The sequence below is a fragment of the Nyctereutes procyonoides genome, unplaced genomic scaffold (assembly GCF_905146905.1).
Source record: "Nyctereutes procyonoides isolate TBG_1078 unplaced genomic scaffold, NYPRO_anot_genome, whole genome shotgun sequence".
In the NCBI taxonomy this organism is placed as follows: Eukaryota; Metazoa; Chordata; class Mammalia; order Carnivora; family Canidae; genus Nyctereutes; species Nyctereutes procyonoides.
Window position 1 is genome coordinate 39,610,871 of NW_026575131.1, and position 16,983 is coordinate 39,627,853.

Consider the following 16,983-nt stretch of genomic DNA (forward strand, 5'->3'; position numbering starts at 1 on the left):
GCCTCCTAGAGCCTCAGGGGTATGGAACCAGGATAGTCCAGAAAAGGCCTTTATTGTCCCAGGCTGGAGGGCAGGGTCAGAGGTAGCTGACATCATTGCAGATGATAGGTTGGCGGCTGCGGCAGCTCATGAGGGCTGCAAAGCGTGAGACATCTGCGGGCAGTTCCGGTTCCGGGCGAGGTGGGCACGACAGTCGCTTTCCCGCCATAGCCGCCCGGCGTGCCCTGGCCAGCTGGCGCCGCAGCTGCTCAGAGAGCCCAAGCAAGAACTGAGGGGGCCGAGCACGGGCACGGGGCCCACCACCATTGTCCCCCTCACCCGCTGCCTCTGGCAGCTCCATCCAGTTGTGCACCAAGTCAGCAAAACAGTTGTCCCCCAGCACCAGGGGCTGGCGACTGCGACCTCTGTTCAGCAGGGCTGCTGTCCAGTCCTCAGCTTCCAGCCCCTGCCAATGCTCCAGGCAGGCATCTGGGGTAGACTTGGGACGTGGCCGGTGGGCAGGTGGTGCACTGGCCGCAGGGGCTCTGCTGGGCAGGGGAATGCCACTGGCTGAGAGGCGTTGTCTATGTGGGGGCCATGCTGGGGGTGATGGGTGCTGGAGTATAGGCAATTCTTCCTCTCTCCATGTGCTGCCTGACACTTCAGAGAAGCCAGAGTCCCAGTCCAGGGCATGCTCCCTGGGGCTCCTCAAGACAACACCCTTGTCTCCTATGACTACACCTTCCTCCTCCTCTTCTACACAGCAGACTGAATTCTCTTCAAAGGCATCTGAAGCCCTGAGCCGGTGGCTGAGCGGAACACATGGGCCAGGTTTGGGGGGTGTTGGAAGGGGCCCAGACATGGGAGGTGAGCCTGTGTCCCGGCCACACAGCTGTGGAAAAAGAGAGGGCCCAAGTTGGAGGAGTTGCTTGTCACCCCTGCCTGCCTGGCCAGACCAGTCTCAAAACTGAAGGCCCAGGAGGGCTGGATAGGCCTGTAGGCCTGGACAGCAGGCCTCCAGTGGGCATCGGGCCGGCATGGAGGCACTGGCACACGTAGCTCGTGTGGCTCCCATCAGCCGACCTGGTGGCAGTCCGGCAGGCTGCAGCACGCAGAGCTGGGCAAGTCGGTACCCGCCACCAAGGCGGGAGGCAGGGTTGGGAGCCTATCTGTATCGGGAAGTAGGTCCTGTTCAGGGCTAGGGGTGGGGGAGCATCCCTGCTTCCTGAGGGATTCAGCACCCCAAAGCTCATAGCCTCTTTCAGAGAAAGAGCACTTGCCAGGGAGGGGGTAGGGAAGGAGGTACAGGTCCGTCTGGGGTAGAAGGCATCCACACCAGTGCCAGCACTTCTTTAGTCCCTCTCAGCCCCCTGATCCACCCCAAAAGAAGTTTCTCCCCGCCAACTCCCTCTGCCGCCCCGGCAGCAAGGCCAGCTGGGCGGCTGTTACTTGATGCCCAGCGCAGCTCCCAACCGTCCGAAACCCGATGCGGGCCATCTGGGCCATCTGCGCCGCCCCGCCCCCATCCTGCCTTAGATGGGCACTCGGGACGGCCCCTACCCGTGTGTTGTTCGGGCCGGACCGCAGCTGGGCACCCCGCACACGTCCTCACAAGCCACACCCGCTCCCAAGCCTCACCAGTTCCCAGCGGAGCTGGCCCAGGAAGCTGTCAAGCCGAGCGCTGTGCATGCCCGTGCCGGAGCGCCCGCCAGGCCTGCCAGTTCCTCTTCGAACTCCAGCGGGACCGGCGCCGACAGGGCCCAGCGGGCCGGCCAGCGGCGCCCGGCCCTCCGCCTGGTTGCGCGGCTGCTCGCTCTCCGCCGCTCCCGCCGCCGCCGCCCCAACATCTGGCAGCCGCGCCCCGCCCCTGGTGCCGCCCCCAATGAAGCCAGGGCGGGGCTGAAGTGGCCCCGCCCCTCGGGCCGGGCGGGGTGGGTGAGCCTGAGGCCGCCTCCCCGCTCCTCTCCAGCTCTGGGAGGGGGAGGGGGAAGGGGCGGGGCTGGCGCTCCCCTACACCCTGCGCGGTTGAGCCGACTCCAGCTCCGCTGCAGGACCCGAGACAAGTCCATTCCCCGCGGTAGCCTCGGCTTTCCCGTTTTTCCGGTATAGAACCGCCGTCCCTCCCGCAGGGTCCCCGTGAAGGCGCGGATCCCCCCACCACCGCCAGCCACGCCCACGTGCGGGCCGAGCGCCCCCAAGCGTGGGACCAACAGTCCCGTGGCTGCTCTGGGCCCGACCCACTGAATCCATTCCTGGAGCGGGCGTCTACAACCCTGGAAGCGATGGGAGGATCTGCCCCCTCTGAGGATTCAGGGAGCACCGGACCGCGCCGCGGCGGCGGCGGCTCAGGAGAAAGGCTTCAGCCCAGGCGCAGCCCGCGCCCTCTCCCACCGCGCGTCTGGGCAGAGCTAGGCGGGGCCGCCCCCTAGTGGGGAGCCGCGGTTAGCCACGATTACCTGCGCAACTCAACTGATTTCCCTCTGCCCGCAACACAAGCCAACCTAGAACGCAGGGGGTTAGGGCGGCACTCTGTCCAGAATAGTCAGAGCCAGTTCCTGGAGGCCGCTCCAGGATCCGAGGCTAGGTTCCAGGATACAGTCTAACTTGAGAAAGACTAGACAAGTCAATAGACAGAAAAGTAGCGGGAATGAGGGTGGCCGGGCTAGTCTGGGAGAGGGGACTCGCAGAGGAAGCGGCATTCTGCATGGGATCTGAATGAACCATCATGGGAAATCAAGAAGGTTATTCTAGGGGCGCCTGTGTGGCTCAGTAAGTTAGGTTTCTGACTTGATTTCAGTTCAGGTTATGATCTCAGGGTGGTGATACAGAGCCCAAATTGGACTCCATGATGAATGTGGAGTCTACTTAAAATTCTCTCTCCCTCTGCCCCCACCCATTTGTGCTGTCTCAGGAAGAAAGGAAAGAAAGAAAAAAGAAAGAAAGAAAGAAAGAAAGAAAGAAAGAAAGAAAGAAAGAAAGATTGATTCTAGGCAGAAGCATCAGCCAATTAAAGGCCCTGAGAAGAGAAGAGTTGCACAGGGCATAACATAAAGAAGGCCCAGGTATCTAGATGGTAATAGGTGGGGAAATGAGGAGGTCAGTAAAACCAGGCTTCTAGCAGCCTTAGAAGGAAATAAAGGGTTTTGTTTTTGGTGTGATGGGGAGCACTGAGGCTTTTGAGCAGGCAATGACCTGGGCTGGCTCTTGTTTGGATAATCCCAGCTGCTTTAGGAGAACCACTCTGTAGTTAGAGTGAAGGCTCCTGCCCTCATCTATCAAGAGTGGAGCTGGGCCACAGAAGGGGGTGACTTTGAAGTATGTTTTGGAGCTAAAATCAAGTCTTGCTGATGCATGAATATGGGTAAGGAAAAAAGAGCATCCAGGACGACTTCTAGATTTCTGGCCAGAACAATTGGTTGGATGAAATTGCCGCAAATTGATCCAGGAAAGACTGAAGAAGGACGAGTTTGGGAAGGAAAACCAAACCATTATCTGTGGACATGTGGCCCTTAGGTGCCTGTTAGACATCTAACATGAGATGCAGGGTCAGCCACTGGGTGTATGATCCTGGAATATGGGAGAGAGATCACACCGAAGCCTTAGTCTGGAAGGCAAAGTGAGTGGATGGTATTTAAGGCCACAGGCTTGGGAGGTGAATGTAGACAGAGGCAGCAGTCAGGACTGAACCCTGGAACAGTCCTCTTGGTCATGGTAGGGAAGCAGAACCAGCAAAGGAGCTAAGCAGAAACTGCCAGGGAGGTGGAAGGAAACAGTGAGGCCGCTTTAGGAGCCAAGGGAGCAAGTGTCAAACACTGCCAGGAAGGTAAGATTGAAGAAAGAACTGGATTTGGCAGTATGCACATCTCCGAGGACTCTGACAAGGGCAGTTTCGCAGAGAGACAAACTTGATGACAGTTGGCAGAAGAGAGTGAGAGAGGAAGAACTAGAAAAAGTAAGTGTAGACATTTTTTGAAAACTGACATATAAATGTAACAAATGGACAACTCTCAAAGGTACAGCTCAATAAATGTTAAAATCTGAAGACCCTTGTACACCTGTCACCCAGATCAAGGTATAGACCATCCCCAGCTACTCCATAGGAGGATACTTTGCGCCCCCTCCAGTTGATATATCCAAAGCCAACCACTATTTTAATTTATACCACCAAGGACGCTTTTTGCTTTTTGAATGCAGGCAACCTTTAAGAGATTTTGTTGATGGCTGGGCTCAGACTTGAAGGCAGATAATGTTCTAATGCTGAAAGGGGGTGGGCATCTGGAGTTTGGACTCTGTAGGGTAGCAAATCCTTAGCCCAGTTTTCCCAGGTGCTGTGCTTATGCTGTCTCCAAGACTGCATGACCAAGGCTTACTTCCCTAAGCCTCTGTTTCCCTACCTGAAGTTTGATCTTTTCCCCCTAACATTTCCTTTGGGTTGTAGTAACGAATGGAAGAATTCACTGGAAGCAGTGAAACTTGGGGTTGTCCAAGCCTTTTAATGCCTGTCTGGAGTCTAGAGCTCAGGTCATCAGGGATGGGTGGGGCTTGGATCTGGGAGGCCCAAGAGTCCAGCCTGCCCGGCTGTGTTTAAGCAACTGACCTGGCAACGGGGTAGGCCTGACAAACACATCTGGTCTGCCGGAGTCTCTTCTGCTGTTGGTATCTTCAGGCCATGATGGCACTGCTCAGGCCTCCAGTGCTTCTACTTGCTCTGGTTGCCTCTGGTGAGGAGCTGGTGGGTGGGGGAAACCCAATGCTCATGCCCCAACACACTCTGCAGTGGAGTGGAATTGTGACTCGTCTCAGATAGGTTACTGTGCAGGGCAGGGGCTGTGGGAGAGCCAGGGAAGGGCAAAGATCTAACTCCCTGATCCTCATTCCCTTTTTTTTTTTTAAAGATTATATATTTATTTATTCATGAGAGGCACACACACACACACACAGAGAGAGAGAGAGAGAGAGAGAGAGAGAGAGGCAGACACACAGGCAGAGGGAGAAGCAGGCTACATGCAGGAACCCCGATGTGGGACTTGATCCCAGGACTCCTGGATCATGCCCTGGGCCGAAGGCAGGCTCTAAACCACTGAGCCATCCAGGCATCCCCTGATCCTCATTCCTTATCGTGGCTGCTTCCTCAACCAAGTCCTGGCTCCCATTCTGTTAAATGAGCTGAGCTGTGGTTGAATGTGGGGGACAAGGATGAGATTTGGCTGCTTGGTCTCAAGATGTGATGACCCGAGGCAGGCTGAGGCAGAAGGCTCATATCTGTGGTTCCATGAGCCTGGGGGAGAGGTCCTCAAGCCTGAATTGTCTCTTCTTTTTTAAAAAAATATTTTATTTATTTATTCATGAGAGAGAGAGGCAGAGACACAGGCAGAGGGAGAAGCAGGCTTCATGCAGGGAGCCTGATGGGGGACTAGATCCCAGGTCTCCAGGATCACACCCTGGGCTGAAGGTGGCGCTAAACTGCTGAGCCACCCGGGCTGCCCTGAATTCTCTTCTTCACAGAAGTCCACTGCCTGCCCTGGTTCATAAATGTCTCTGAGAGCCAGGGACCCGGGACCATCCTTAAATCCTTTCCCTTCAACTGTACTCTTCACATGCCCATCCTGGAGCTGATCCATGTGAAGCCACCCACCACCTTCTTCAACCCACCCAGCCTGACCAGGTGGCACGGGATCTATATGGGCATGGTAGGGTCATGGGCACAGATGGGAACCATGGGGGAACAAGGGCAGACCCTAAATTCACAAAGCTAGAGGTAGTATAGGGGGATGGAGAGCCTAGAGTCCCACATGGCACTGCCCATCTGTCCCAGGTGACCTTAAGCAGCTCAGCCCGGCTGGATGCCCTAGCAGTAAACCACTATGAACTGCAGCTGCGGTTCACATGTGGCAACTACGTGATGGAGGGACTGCTCTTTGTGGATGTGCAGCGGGACCCTGGCTATAGCTCATGTGCTGGCCGATTTGCCAGCCCAGGTGAGGCCAGGGGCAGCAGGCAGGGGGTGGGCAGGCATGGTTTGAACAGAGCCTCCCTGACCTTCCCTCTGGCTAGCTGGGGAAATCATTCAGGTTCGGGAAACGGTCACACCCGGGACCCAGCTGTACACTCTGCTGCTCCCAGGCGTGGAACTTCAGCGTGCCCAGGTGAGCCCAACACATGGGCAGTGGGGGACAGGGTGGGGGAGGCATATGGGAAACCGAACCTGGCCCCTCCTTGGCCCATCTCCTCTCTGGCCAAACACAGACTGCAGAGGGACCCTTTAGTGCCAGCTAAGCCTCTGCATGATGCATGCTTTTGGAGAGAGCCACTGAGGGCTGCCCACCCCCAATAACCTCCCAATGGGGTTAATCGGGTGACCAAAGATATCCCAGGGGGTTGTGTTCTTTCAGATTCTCCTGTGTGTCCTGAATTCTTCATGGAAATTCTGTATCACTTTTGTAATCCGAAAAAGACATGTAGTTTAAAAAACAAAATGGTTGGGCAGCCTGGGTGGCTCAGCAGTTAAACACCGCCCTCGGCCAAGGGCATGATCCTAGAGACCCAGGATCCAGTCCCATATCCTCATGAATATGTCTCTCATGAATAAATAAATGAATCTTTTTTAAAAATGATTGATTTAAAAGCAGAAAAGATTGAAGATCAGGGCCAGGGGTCAGGGTGGAGGTTGGGGAGCCACCTCCTGGTGGGGTATGAGAGAGCTGGGTGTGGGCAGGTACCTGCTGGGTTCTTGGGAGATTTTGACAGGGATGCTTGGGGGCACTATGGGCTGGGGCGGCAGCCTTTAGCACCTCTATCTTGTCAGATAAGCATCATCAGTGCCCAGGACCCTCCATACTTCCCTGGACCTTTCTCTATCAATGGGCAAGGTTGGCTGCTGGCGCCATCCCAGGGCCTCAAAGGCCAGGGTCAAAAGGTGAGCTTGACTTGGGACCTGGGGATATCCATGGATGGGGCATACTATGTACAGAGCACCACCTCCTAGAGGTTTGTTTTTGGCCTTCTAGATTTTGCTGCCCTGCTCAGACATAGCCCATATCTGTACCTGTTGTCACGTGCTGGCTGTGCTCCAATGTTGGCCTGGTTCTGTCCTGGGTTCTGGAGTTCCAGAAAGAAAAGGGATCCCTGATTCTGCGAGCTCCCAGTTCCTTTAATAGAACTAAGAGTGTGCAGAGCAGTCACACAAGAAGAGAAAGTTCTGGGTGAAGTGGCCAGTACAGTCTGGAGGAGGTTAAAGAAATTCCTTCTTAAAAAAAGAAATTCCTTCTTTAAAACTTCCATGTCTTAATGATTGGCTCTAAGATGATGTCACATTGTAAATGACTCAGATATCACACTTCTTTGCACTGTTAGCATCCTTAAAGAAGAATTTATAGCCCCAAAGAATAGGACTCAAAGGAGTACCTGTCAGCAGAGTGACAGGTCATAGGGCAGAGTGAGTGTTGGGGCTTCTTGTGGAGGGCCTGAGGCAGGGAGTGCCTATTTGGAGGGAAGACTAGACACAGACATATAGGTAGACTCATAGTTCCTTTCCTGTTTTGTGTGCACTGCAGGTCTTCCAGCTTCAGATTTTGGTGACCTTTGGACAAAATCGAAGCTGCCATGGGACGCTGAAGGTGAAAGTTTTGCCTGCTCCCTCCAGTCAGATCTCCTTCCTGTAAGGCTCCCCTACCCTGGGTACAGTGGGAGTGGCAAGGCTTAGCCCCAGGGAATGAGGAGTGAGGTTAAGATGTGGAGTTCCTGGGTGTCCCCAGCCAGCTCCTGTATGAGGAGCCCTGGGGGAGGGGCCTGTGGACAGGGCCAGGGCATGGCGTAAGCGGACATGAGCTAGTGCCCCCCTTTTGGTCCAGGCAGCAGGCCCCAAATATCACTATCCGGGAGGACCTGGCCCCCGGCAGTGAGGTGGTTCAGGTTCGGGCCCGGGGCTTCGACGTGCGCTACGAAATCCTCTCCCCAGTGCCCTGCCCTCTCTTCTCCATCGGACGTGGTGAGGGGCATTGGGGCGGGGGGAGGGCGGGGGGTGCGTGCGGAATGCCTCTGTGGCTTGTCCAGAGAGACCCGTGCTACCTCCTCGCCCTCCTGAGAAACGAGGCTGGAGCCAAGGCAGACTGGGGCGCGGTGGATGTTTGGGGGCCGGGCTAGAATTAGAGGGGACCTCGGAGATGGTGGCGAGGGTGGCCAGGCTCAGCGCCCTCCCGCTGCGATGGATCCCGTGGGAGGATGGGGACCGGACAGAGCTGGGGGCGGGGCTAAACTCAGCATTCCCACCCCTATCCCGCCCAGCCGACGGCTTGGTCCGCACCGCGGCGCCCCTGGAGTCGGCGCTGGCCCGGGGCGCGGGCGCGGCAGTCACTAGGCTGCGGGTGAAGGCCTATGAGCGGCTCAGGCCGCGGGCCAGCGTAGAGCTCGATCTCCTGGTGAACGTGCGTTCGGTTAACCGCTGGCCCCCGCGCTGCCTCCCAGCGATGCTGGTGTGAGTATACAGGAACTTTACCTAAGCTATTGGGGTGATGGCCATGGCTCGTGGTCCTGTTCAATTCTTGTCCTGCTGCCCACACTCTGCTTTCAGGACTGAAATACGGGAGACCACGCTGGTGGGCACTGTGCTGAACACCTTCACTTGTACTGATCCAGACTCTTCTGGCTCTACCCTCGACTACAAGCTGCGGTTCTACAGTCCTCCTGGCCTAGCTAGCCTCTGCCTTCGAGACAGGGCCTTGGAGGTGCCCAGTCCCTGCCTCCAGACTCATGTGCAGGGTGTTCGGGACAGGAAGGTGGAGGGTCGGGGGGCAAGGGTCTGTGGGAGCTGAGGCCATGGCGGTGAAGAAGATGGTAGTGAAGTCAATCTGCTTTGTAGTCCAGAAAACAGAGGCTCAGGGTTGACGATGTGTGGATGCCCTCATCTGATGCAGCCCAGTGTGGCTCTAGGCTTTTCCAGGCATCTTGGCTTGGCATCACTCTGTGCTCCCTCTGGCCAGGTGAATGCTACACTGGACTGTGATGCTCCTGGGGCCTGCTTTCAGCATGCAGCCTCTATCCTGGTGCTCAATGGTGATCAGCCCCTGAGTGAGTGACCACACCCAGGCCTGGACATTCAGGACAGGGCTGTTCTGTACCCCTCTCCATATCCTCAAGATAAGAGTTATGGAGATCAATAGGGCAGAGTTGTCTCCACCTCATCAGAACCCCAGGGTGGGGCATTATTTCTCCTCTCCTTGACACCCCCCCCAAAACCCCATGGGAGTACAAGTAAGGAATGGCTATTGCTCTTCCTTCTTCCAGACCTTCTCCCTCCTTAGATCCCCAGGGAAGGGCCATGTCTCCCTCCTCACACCCCAGGGAAGGGCTGGGCACCCCCAGGCTAGCTCCTTGATTGCCAAATGGCCTCCAGCTGAGGTGCCAGTATTGGTGATGGTGACTCCTGTCAACGAGTTTTCTCCAGCCTGTGTTCCACATACATTCCGGATCCGGGAAGATGCAGGGCCCTACACCCTGCTGGGCTCTGTGGTGGGCATAGACAAGGATTACCCGCACAACAGCGTTGAGTACTTCATCTCTGGTGGGCCCAGCACCTTTTCTGTGGACCGTCTCAGCGGTACTCCCACCCTGGGGCTGGGATGGAGGGATGGAACCAGAATTGACTCTGCAGACTGAGGCTGTGGCCATCTCTTCTAGGGGAGATTCACCTCCTGGGATCTTTGGACTATGAGCTGCAGAAATCGTACAGGCTCACTGTCCTAGTGACTGACCATAGCCAAGATCAGGACCCCACCCAGCGCCGCTCTGGTTCCTGCACCATTACCATCGAGGTTGAGGTAATCGAGCCTCAAGACCTTGGAAGTAATTGGAAAGTGTTCACATCTTCCCCTGGCATTCTGCTTTTCTACACTTTGCTGAAGTTTCCTCCATTGGTTGGCTGGAAGGGGGTGGTGTCTCATTGTGGAAACCTTTGGAACCGGTTTCCTGACACCTAGGCTCTGGCTGAGGTAGGGAGAGACTGAGGGGCTGGCCTGGGGAATCTGGGGTGATCTGGCTACCTTCCTGCAGGATGTGAACGACCATTCCCCCGAGTGTCAGCCCCCATTTCAGGAACTCACCATCTACACTCCCCTGGGCCATAGTGTGGAGGTGACCAAGGTGTCATGTTGGGTTCCTCAGGAGCCACAGCGTCTGACCTTCTCCTACAGCATCATGGGAGGTGAGGGCCATGGAGGCCACCAGGCTGTTGGGGAAGGAACAGGCCAAGGCCAGCAATGGTTCCCTTCTTCTGCCACTCTATTTTCAGGGACTAGTCAGAGCCGATTCAGCCTGCAAGGAGCCATCCTGGTGTACAACGATATCATGTTGGGGTCCCCCTGGCCAGAGCAGCCCCATTCTTATGAGCTATTGATCCGTGTGGCCGATTCAGGTCCCTCTATCCCCCATCTCAGCACCACAGCCACCATGATTGTGCATGTCATACCCTGGAATGCCAGCACAGCAGCCACCCGCATCCACAGAGTCACAGTGAGGGGGGGTTGGTCCTTGGGACCTTGAGAGGTGGGGAGAGAGGGCCTTGAAGGACAAGGAGACCCAGTTTTCCAGGTGGAATGGTGGGGGATGGCATTCCAGAGGGAGCCATTGAATGCAAAGAACCTGGCAATACAGAAGAGCAACTCAGGGGTGTGGGGTGGCCCAACCCTTGGAGAGATTTGAAGGCTGTATGATCAGGACATTTTTAGCAAGGCTGTGGCCTCCATTTCAGGTGCCTTCGATGATGACACCCCTGCTTGTGACAGACACGGAGGTTTTCTGGCAGCCAGAACCCTGGTTTGTGGTGGTGCTGACAGTTACCAGTGCCCTCTTTCTCTTGGCTCTGGGCTGGCTCTTCAGCAGGCTCTTCCAGGGGTAGGGTTCCTATCCCTCTGCTCTCTGCCTTACCCCAGCCTGCTAATGGACCCCATCTGTGATAAGTGGTTTCACCAAGATTTGATGATAATGCCCAAATTGATGTGCAGACAAACTGATATCAATGGGGGCTGCTCTCCCTCCAGAGGTCATCATGTTAGAGGCAGAGAGGCACTGGGAAGAAGTTGTCTCCATTATTGGCAGAGCCTGGTCTTGGAATGGGGTGGGTGTGGATGAGGCCAGTGTTTGAAACTGGGAGTTTGTCATCCATTGGGCATTTACCCCTATTTCTGACCCCGACCCTCCATTTCAAACCTAATCTGCCCCTAAGAATGAATTTTCTGTGGGCACAGGACTGAATCTAGGGGAAGGTGAGGGTAACAATGTGGGTATTGCATACAGATATTGGCTATCCCCAGTATAAAGGGGCAGATGAATGATGCTGGTTCCTGGAGCCAGCAAGTCTGCTGCCCTCACTGACTGGTCCCTTCTCCTGGCATTTTAGGTTGGCCCAGATGCTACAGACACCAAGCAAACCAGCCCACGAGCTGCTACTAAACAGGTCAATCTCTTTTGCCTACCTCTATGTCTGAGAGTCCATCTCTTAAACTTGGGCTGGAGCCAAGACCCTTATTCTGTATTCCTGCTCTTACTTTGCCCTAGTATCCAGGGAACTGAGGAGTCCATTGAGGGGTTCATGGAGGCACCAAGGATGGAGATGCCCCAAGCACCCAGCAGTGTCATGAGCCTGGTATGCCAACCTACCATCCTGTATAGTGGGCACTGAGGCTGCTCTAGAATACTCCCCAGCCAAGCCTGCCTCCTTCCTTGTAGATGGGTACCCCTGTGGTAGAGCCCATGCCAGCACCATCAGGATGGTGGAGGCAGGTGGGCTTCTGACCCCTTTGGGAGCAGATCTCCAGCTGCTCCCCAGGGGCAGGGCTCAACTCATTGCCCCTTCTCATTCTTCCCATCAGGAGCACTTTGATGGCAGAGCACAGGACCCCTGTGAGCCCCCCTCTTCCCAAACCACTCTCCACCTGGGTCCACTTTCTCTCCTTAGCCCATCTCAGTATTTCCTTCTACACCAAGCATTCACTATCTACTTTTTCCTTGAATGGGGTCTGTTCTCACCCCCATTCACTTTTCAGCTAATGTTTCTTAAACACTTATAGGACCAGAAGGTGACTCAGACCTGGTCTGGTTTCTGCCCATGGAGAAAAGGGTGGTGAGGGGAGAGGCCCTCAGATATTACACTGTCATCAGTGATTTATGGCATAGTACTCTGGCACTGGGCTTAGGGGGGCTGGTGTCCAGTTTGGGAGAATCGAGAATGCTTCCTGTGCATTTGAGCTAAACCTCACAGATTGCTGAGAAAGGAGGGAGGGGACAGGTTGGATCAAGAAGGAGGGTCTCACCATGGTTCTGGAATGTCTTCCCTTAATTTTAAGGGAAAGAGGCTATTCTGCTGAAGTCAGCAGTGCCCTCTCTCCCTCCTGTTCATCTGAGTTCAGGTACAGGCAGAGATTACCTGTTCAACACGCTCACGGGAGCCCGGCGCTGGCTCTGAGGCCGAGAAGCTGCTTCACTGTGTGGAATTTCTTCTTCCCATGATCATGGGCTGAGTCTTCAAGCTGAATCAATAATAAACAAAATTACAAACGGAAGAGTCCCAGCCTTGAAACCCACCGTGGGAAAAGCTCTGAGATCCTTGTTCTTACTTAGAGTGCCTTGCCTTCTGGGAACACTCTAGAGAGAAGATTATTATCTTTCTTTCTTTTTTTTTAAATTTATTTATTTATTTATGATAGTCTCACACACACACACACACACACACACACACAGAGAGAGAGAGAGAGAGAGAGAGGCAGAGACACAGGCAGAGGGAGAAGCAGGCTCCATGCACCGGGAGCCCGACGTGGGATTCGATCCTGGGTCTCCAGGATCGCACCCTGGGCCAAAGGCAGGCTCCAAACTGCTGTGCCACCCAGGGATCCCTATTATCTTTCTTTCTTTCTTTCTTTCTTTCTTTCTTTCTTTCTTTCTTATCCTATTTTATTTTAAGATTTTATTTATTTATTCATGAGAGACACAGAGACAGAGAGAGAGAGGCAGAGACACAGGCAGAGGGAGAAGCAGGCTCCATGCAGGGAGCCCGACGTGGGTCTCGATCCCAGGTCTCGAGGATCAGGCCCTGGGCTGAAGGCGGCGCTAAACTGCTGAGCCACCTGGGCTGCCAAGATTATTTTTCTTTTGAGAAGGCATTGTATGACTGACTGACCATGATTAATGCAAAGGTAAGAGTCTGTTATCCTTGTTAGTGACATAGGAGGCTACCAGTCAGCCTGCCCATCCATTGCTCTAGTGGATGGGGAGCTTTTCCCACTGAACAGAGGACATTGTTGCTATTTGAGGGCCCTCACCAACTTCCAGGGCCAATTGCAGACTGTGTGTAGAGGTTTTCTTGGGAAAGATCTGGAGCTTTTGCATTGAGGTGAGAGTTGGTGCAGGCTTGAGAACCCTGTGGCAAGGATGGCCATGGAGGGATTGATGGTAGCCCCCTTATGACAGGCTCTTCCCATTGATTTCTGATGTTTCTTTTGGTTTCTTGGCCCTCAGCCCTCCCATTGCTGAGCTGAGTTGAGCAGTTGCAGAGAGCCAGGTGGCCTACAATAACCTGCAGGAGTGCAGGTTCTGTTGGATGCGGTGCTAGGTCACTCCCCTTGCTCAGCCTGGAATCAGGTCTCATGTTACTGCCAGCTCTCTAAGAGGACCTGCTCTCTGGGTAGAGGCTACCTTTACTGACATATACCTAAGTTCTTTCAGCCTTCTCCCATCTGCCAAGTGTGTGGACCTGAACCTCTCAGGGAAATCAAGGATCTTCCTTCCTGAGCCAGTTATGGTGTCCCAGGTTAGGGAAGAAGCTGAGTGTCTTCTGTGTGAAAAACATGCTTCATGGTGCTCCCCTAAAAGTGAGGGTGTTGTAGCTGGCCCCAGTGACAGCAACCTGATAGCAGGCGGTTACTGGAAGTGGTTATAGGCTGACTTTCCTGAGTACTTACTCCACTCTAAGGGCTCTTCTTTTTTTTTTTTTTTTTAAGATTTTATTTATGCATAAGAGACACACAGAGGCAGAGACATGGGTAGAGGGAGAAGCAGGCTCCTTGCAGGGAGCCGGATGTGGGAGTCCATCCTGGAACTCTGGGATCACAACCTGAGCTGAAGGCAGACACTCAACCACTGAGCCACCCAGGCGGCCCCTAAGGGCTCATTTGTTATCCTCATTTTATAGATGGGGAGACCAAGGTTCAAGTCACGTAACTAGTTCTGGGACTTGATGTGGGTCCAGGCTATGTGATTGCATTTGAGTTCCTAACCCTGAAGCCGACCCCAAGGTTAGGTGCTCTGTTTGGGGGACCAGGGATAACCATTTTCCTAGGACTCAGCCTCTGAGATAGATCATGACAGTCCAGGGCAAAAACTGTGTCACAGGTACTCAGGACAAGATGCTCTAGGGCAGGAAAAGAAGAATTTGTGTGCCAGGGCTTGTGCTTGATCTGAACTCAAGGCAGAAGGACAAACGTGGGCAGCACACGTGGTGGCACCTTGCCACTAATGAGGGGCAAAGCGAGGTGTGTGTGGGGCGAGCCGCTGGGAAGAAACTATTAAACTCTGAGGCCAGTAGGAGGAGGTACGAAATCTGGTGCCTCCATTTCCAGAGGTGGCATGACCTTGGCCAGGCCATCCCCTCTGCGCCTCAGTTTCCTCACCAGTGAACCTGGACAACAATTCCCCCTTCCAGTGGGTGACAACAAAAAAAGCATGCAGCACACAACACGCATTCCCTAAGTATGTGCGCATGTGTGAGAAGACCCTGTCGGCTCCGCAAAAAGGCTACACACGCGAAAATGCCAAGGGCCGTATAGCCCCAGAGTCGCCAGCAAAAGCTCTGCCGCCAGCAACTCCGGGAACGGCGCGCATGCGCCACTCCTTGCCGTCACAGTCACGTCCAGAGGCGTTCGGCGAGGGCCGTGAGAGGCAGGCTCTGACTGACAGGCCGGCTGACCTGTCAGCGAGAAGCACTCCCTTAGGCGTCGGATGAAGAGGCTGTTGATTGGAGATATTCTCAGTCGGGGCGGGTTCTTCGCCGTCCTGGTTACTATGACGCCCGGCCCCCGCCCCCTCGGCTGGCCGCCATCTTGTTGTTGATCCGTACCCAGTGGGCAGCGCCGGGAGCTGGACCGAGCGGCCGGTGTGGGGCCGCTGCTGCGGGGCTCATCCACCTGCGCTGCCTGCCGGGGGCGGGCCGAAACCTGGAGGCCCGGGGGGCCCAGCTCCCGTGGGGAGCCGTGGGCGCCCGCTGCCCGGGCTGGGCCGGTGAGTGACAGGAGCCGGGCCGAAAGACCGGCCTGACGCCGGCGGGGCGGGCGGCGGCGGGCGCGGGGTTGGAGCGGGCGCGCGCGGGGCCGGGGCATCTGCCAAGCATCGCTCACACATCACTCGAGCGTCCTGGACCCGCCGCCCGTGGAGCCTCCCAGATGCCAGCGCCGAGGTGGACGGCCGCGGGGTAGAGGTCTGAGAGCCCCGCGCCCAAAGGCCGGCCGGCGGGGTAGCGGGAAATTATCTCCTTTGGCCCGCACCACTGAAACGTGTCCATTGCCAGCCTGATACTCTCGGGAGTCGTCCGTTGCTCCCGAGTGAGAAATAACACCTGTTTCTTAGATGTGGTTCCTGCGATTGTTTTTCACTTAGTTGAAAACTAAGACTAGACGAAACAGGCTAAAGCCCCCACGAACCCAGGCAGGCCAGTGTCGTGGCCCGGCGATTCTAGCAGGGGTAAGGCTCTGCCCAGCGCCCGCCTCCTGTGCTCCTCGGAGCTCACTGTTTGCTTCTTCCTGAAGAGCCTGCTTAAATGTCCATGATGCCCGACTTTTATTTTGGAACATAACTTCTTTGATTTGTGACCATTTTTTCGACTTGTAGTAAGGTCATCTTCTCTTTGCTCCAGAAGAAAGTGAATATTATGGTGATGACTTGGTTTTATGTCCTAAAGAAATAGATATTCTGCCAGTGTAATCGGGAGACAAAGGAAATATAGGACTCTCTTAGAATCAGAAAAAAAAAAAAAAAGAAACTTATTTTTGTCGTTGTGGATGGTATGGAACTGTCAAATTAACTTTTAACAGACTAAATGTATCTTGTCCAATGAAAACAAACCGTCAGGCCCCCTTTCTGCAAGGGCAGGAGGGTTAGAGACCACCAGCAAGGTGTGCAGGCCTAGGAAGAGTTCTGAGTGCTCCACAACACATTGCTCTTTCTCTCTGGTCTCTTGGCTTCACTGCGCAGGCTCCTTGTATGTGGTCATACAAAAAACATGAATGGATTCGACTGAGAAGTCAAGCAACAATACTTTGTACACTTGTGTCAGGATCTTGTCATCTTAATGTTTAATTTTGAAAGAAACCAGCTCCTTGATCAGGAGATTCTTTTGGAGAAGATGCTGAAACCAGAGGAGGCTGGCAGCCTCTTGCTGTGGTCTTGTGAGAACACAGACTCTTCTTGTATTTATGTAATTCACCTGTAAATGTCAGGACTTTTAAGTATTATGACTGACACACACACACTTCAAGAGACTGGAGATCCTACACTGAAGTCAGAAACTGCTGCAACTTATGGGATGAGATCTGATGTCCTAACATGGCATTTGAGGTGCTCCTGCCCAGCTGGCCCCAGCCCACCTCTCCAGGGCTTCTCCTAATCCCTATTACCAGATGATTTGCTAGACATTCCATACATGATATTTCAACCATACACAGGTTTCTTGCCAGCCAAGTTCAATGGCTTTTACTCCTCTTTGGGATATCAGTTTTTCTTCTTCTCTTTTCTCCAGAGTTCAGCTCAGGTCTTCTTTATGAAACATTTCCTAGATGTTCCAGCTCCTGGGGATACTGCAGGAGCATTATTGTCCTTATGCAAAAAACAAAATAGTATTTGCTCTTTTAAGTATATATATTTTTATTTTCTCTGTTGAGACCTAAGCTTTGTCCTTTAGAGACTGTCTTTTTGTGTTATCTTGCAACCTGCATGTAGTAGCTGAGAACTAAATGTTTACAAGAG

At 54.4% G+C, this 16,983-nt stretch overlaps 3 protein-coding genes across 3 annotated transcripts in view; 2 read left to right on the top strand and 1 right to left on the bottom strand.

The window, feature by feature from the left end:
* Positions 1–33: 33 nt before the first annotated feature.
* Positions 34–1,823, bottom strand: INKA1 (inka box actin regulator 1). The gene is made up of 2 exons (XM_055344593.1): positions 1,618–1,823; positions 34–871 (listed from the first exon to the last, which is right to left on the bottom strand). Exons 1-2 carry the CDS (start codon positions 1,666–1,668, stop codon positions 77–79), a joined length of 846 nt encoding a protein of 281 aa, XP_055200568.1. The 5' UTR covers positions 1,669–1,823; the 3' UTR covers positions 34–76.
* CDHR4 (cadherin related family member 4) lies at positions 1,667–12,436 on the top strand. Its single transcript, XM_055344289.1, has 20 exons — positions 1,667–1,849; positions 2,089–2,179; positions 5,485–5,669; positions 5,795–5,957; positions 6,034–6,125; positions 6,785–6,895; positions 7,533–7,636; positions 7,830–7,966; positions 8,263–8,452; positions 8,549–8,702; positions 8,958–9,045; positions 9,371–9,574; positions 9,655–9,794; positions 10,027–10,177; positions 10,265–10,485; positions 10,724–10,866; positions 11,372–11,428; positions 11,530–11,617; positions 11,847–11,874; positions 12,381–12,436. The coding sequence occupies exons 1-20, from the start codon at positions 1,667–1,669 to the stop codon at positions 12,434–12,436; spliced, it is 2,586 nt and encodes an 861-aa protein (XP_055200264.1).
* Positions 12,437–15,063: 2,627 nt separating this feature from the next.
* Positions 15,064–16,983, top strand: part of IP6K1 (inositol hexakisphosphate kinase 1) — a 68,013-nt gene continuing 66,093 nt past the window's right edge. The window contains exon 1 of the mRNA XM_055343722.1: positions 15,064–15,243. The gene's annotated coding sequence lies outside the window, so the exon portion shown is untranslated. The remainder of the gene's footprint in view (positions 15,244–16,983) is intronic.

Bases quoted from the DNA above. Each gene is read 5' to 3' on its own strand.
- CDHR4 (XM_055344289.1), top strand. From the start codon at position 1,667: ATGCCCGTGCCGGAGCGCCCGCCAGGCCTGCCAGTTCCTCTTCGAACT. The intron at 9,046-9,370 runs GTGAGTGACCAC...AATGGCCTCCAG, and splicing joins CAATGGTGATCAGCCCCTGA to CTGAGGTGCCAGTATTGGTG. The intron at 9,795-10,026 runs GTAATCGAGCCT...ACCTTCCTGCAG, and splicing joins CCATTACCATCGAGGTTGAG to GATGTGAACGACCATTCCCC.
- INKA1 (XM_055344593.1), bottom strand. From the start codon at position 1,668: ATGCACAGCGCTCGGCTTGACAGCTTCCTGGGCCAGCTCCGCTGGGAA. The intron at 872-1,617 runs GTGAGGCTTGGG...CTTTTTCCACAG, and splicing joins GCCAGCTCCGCTGGGAACTG to CTGTGTGGCCGGGACACAGG.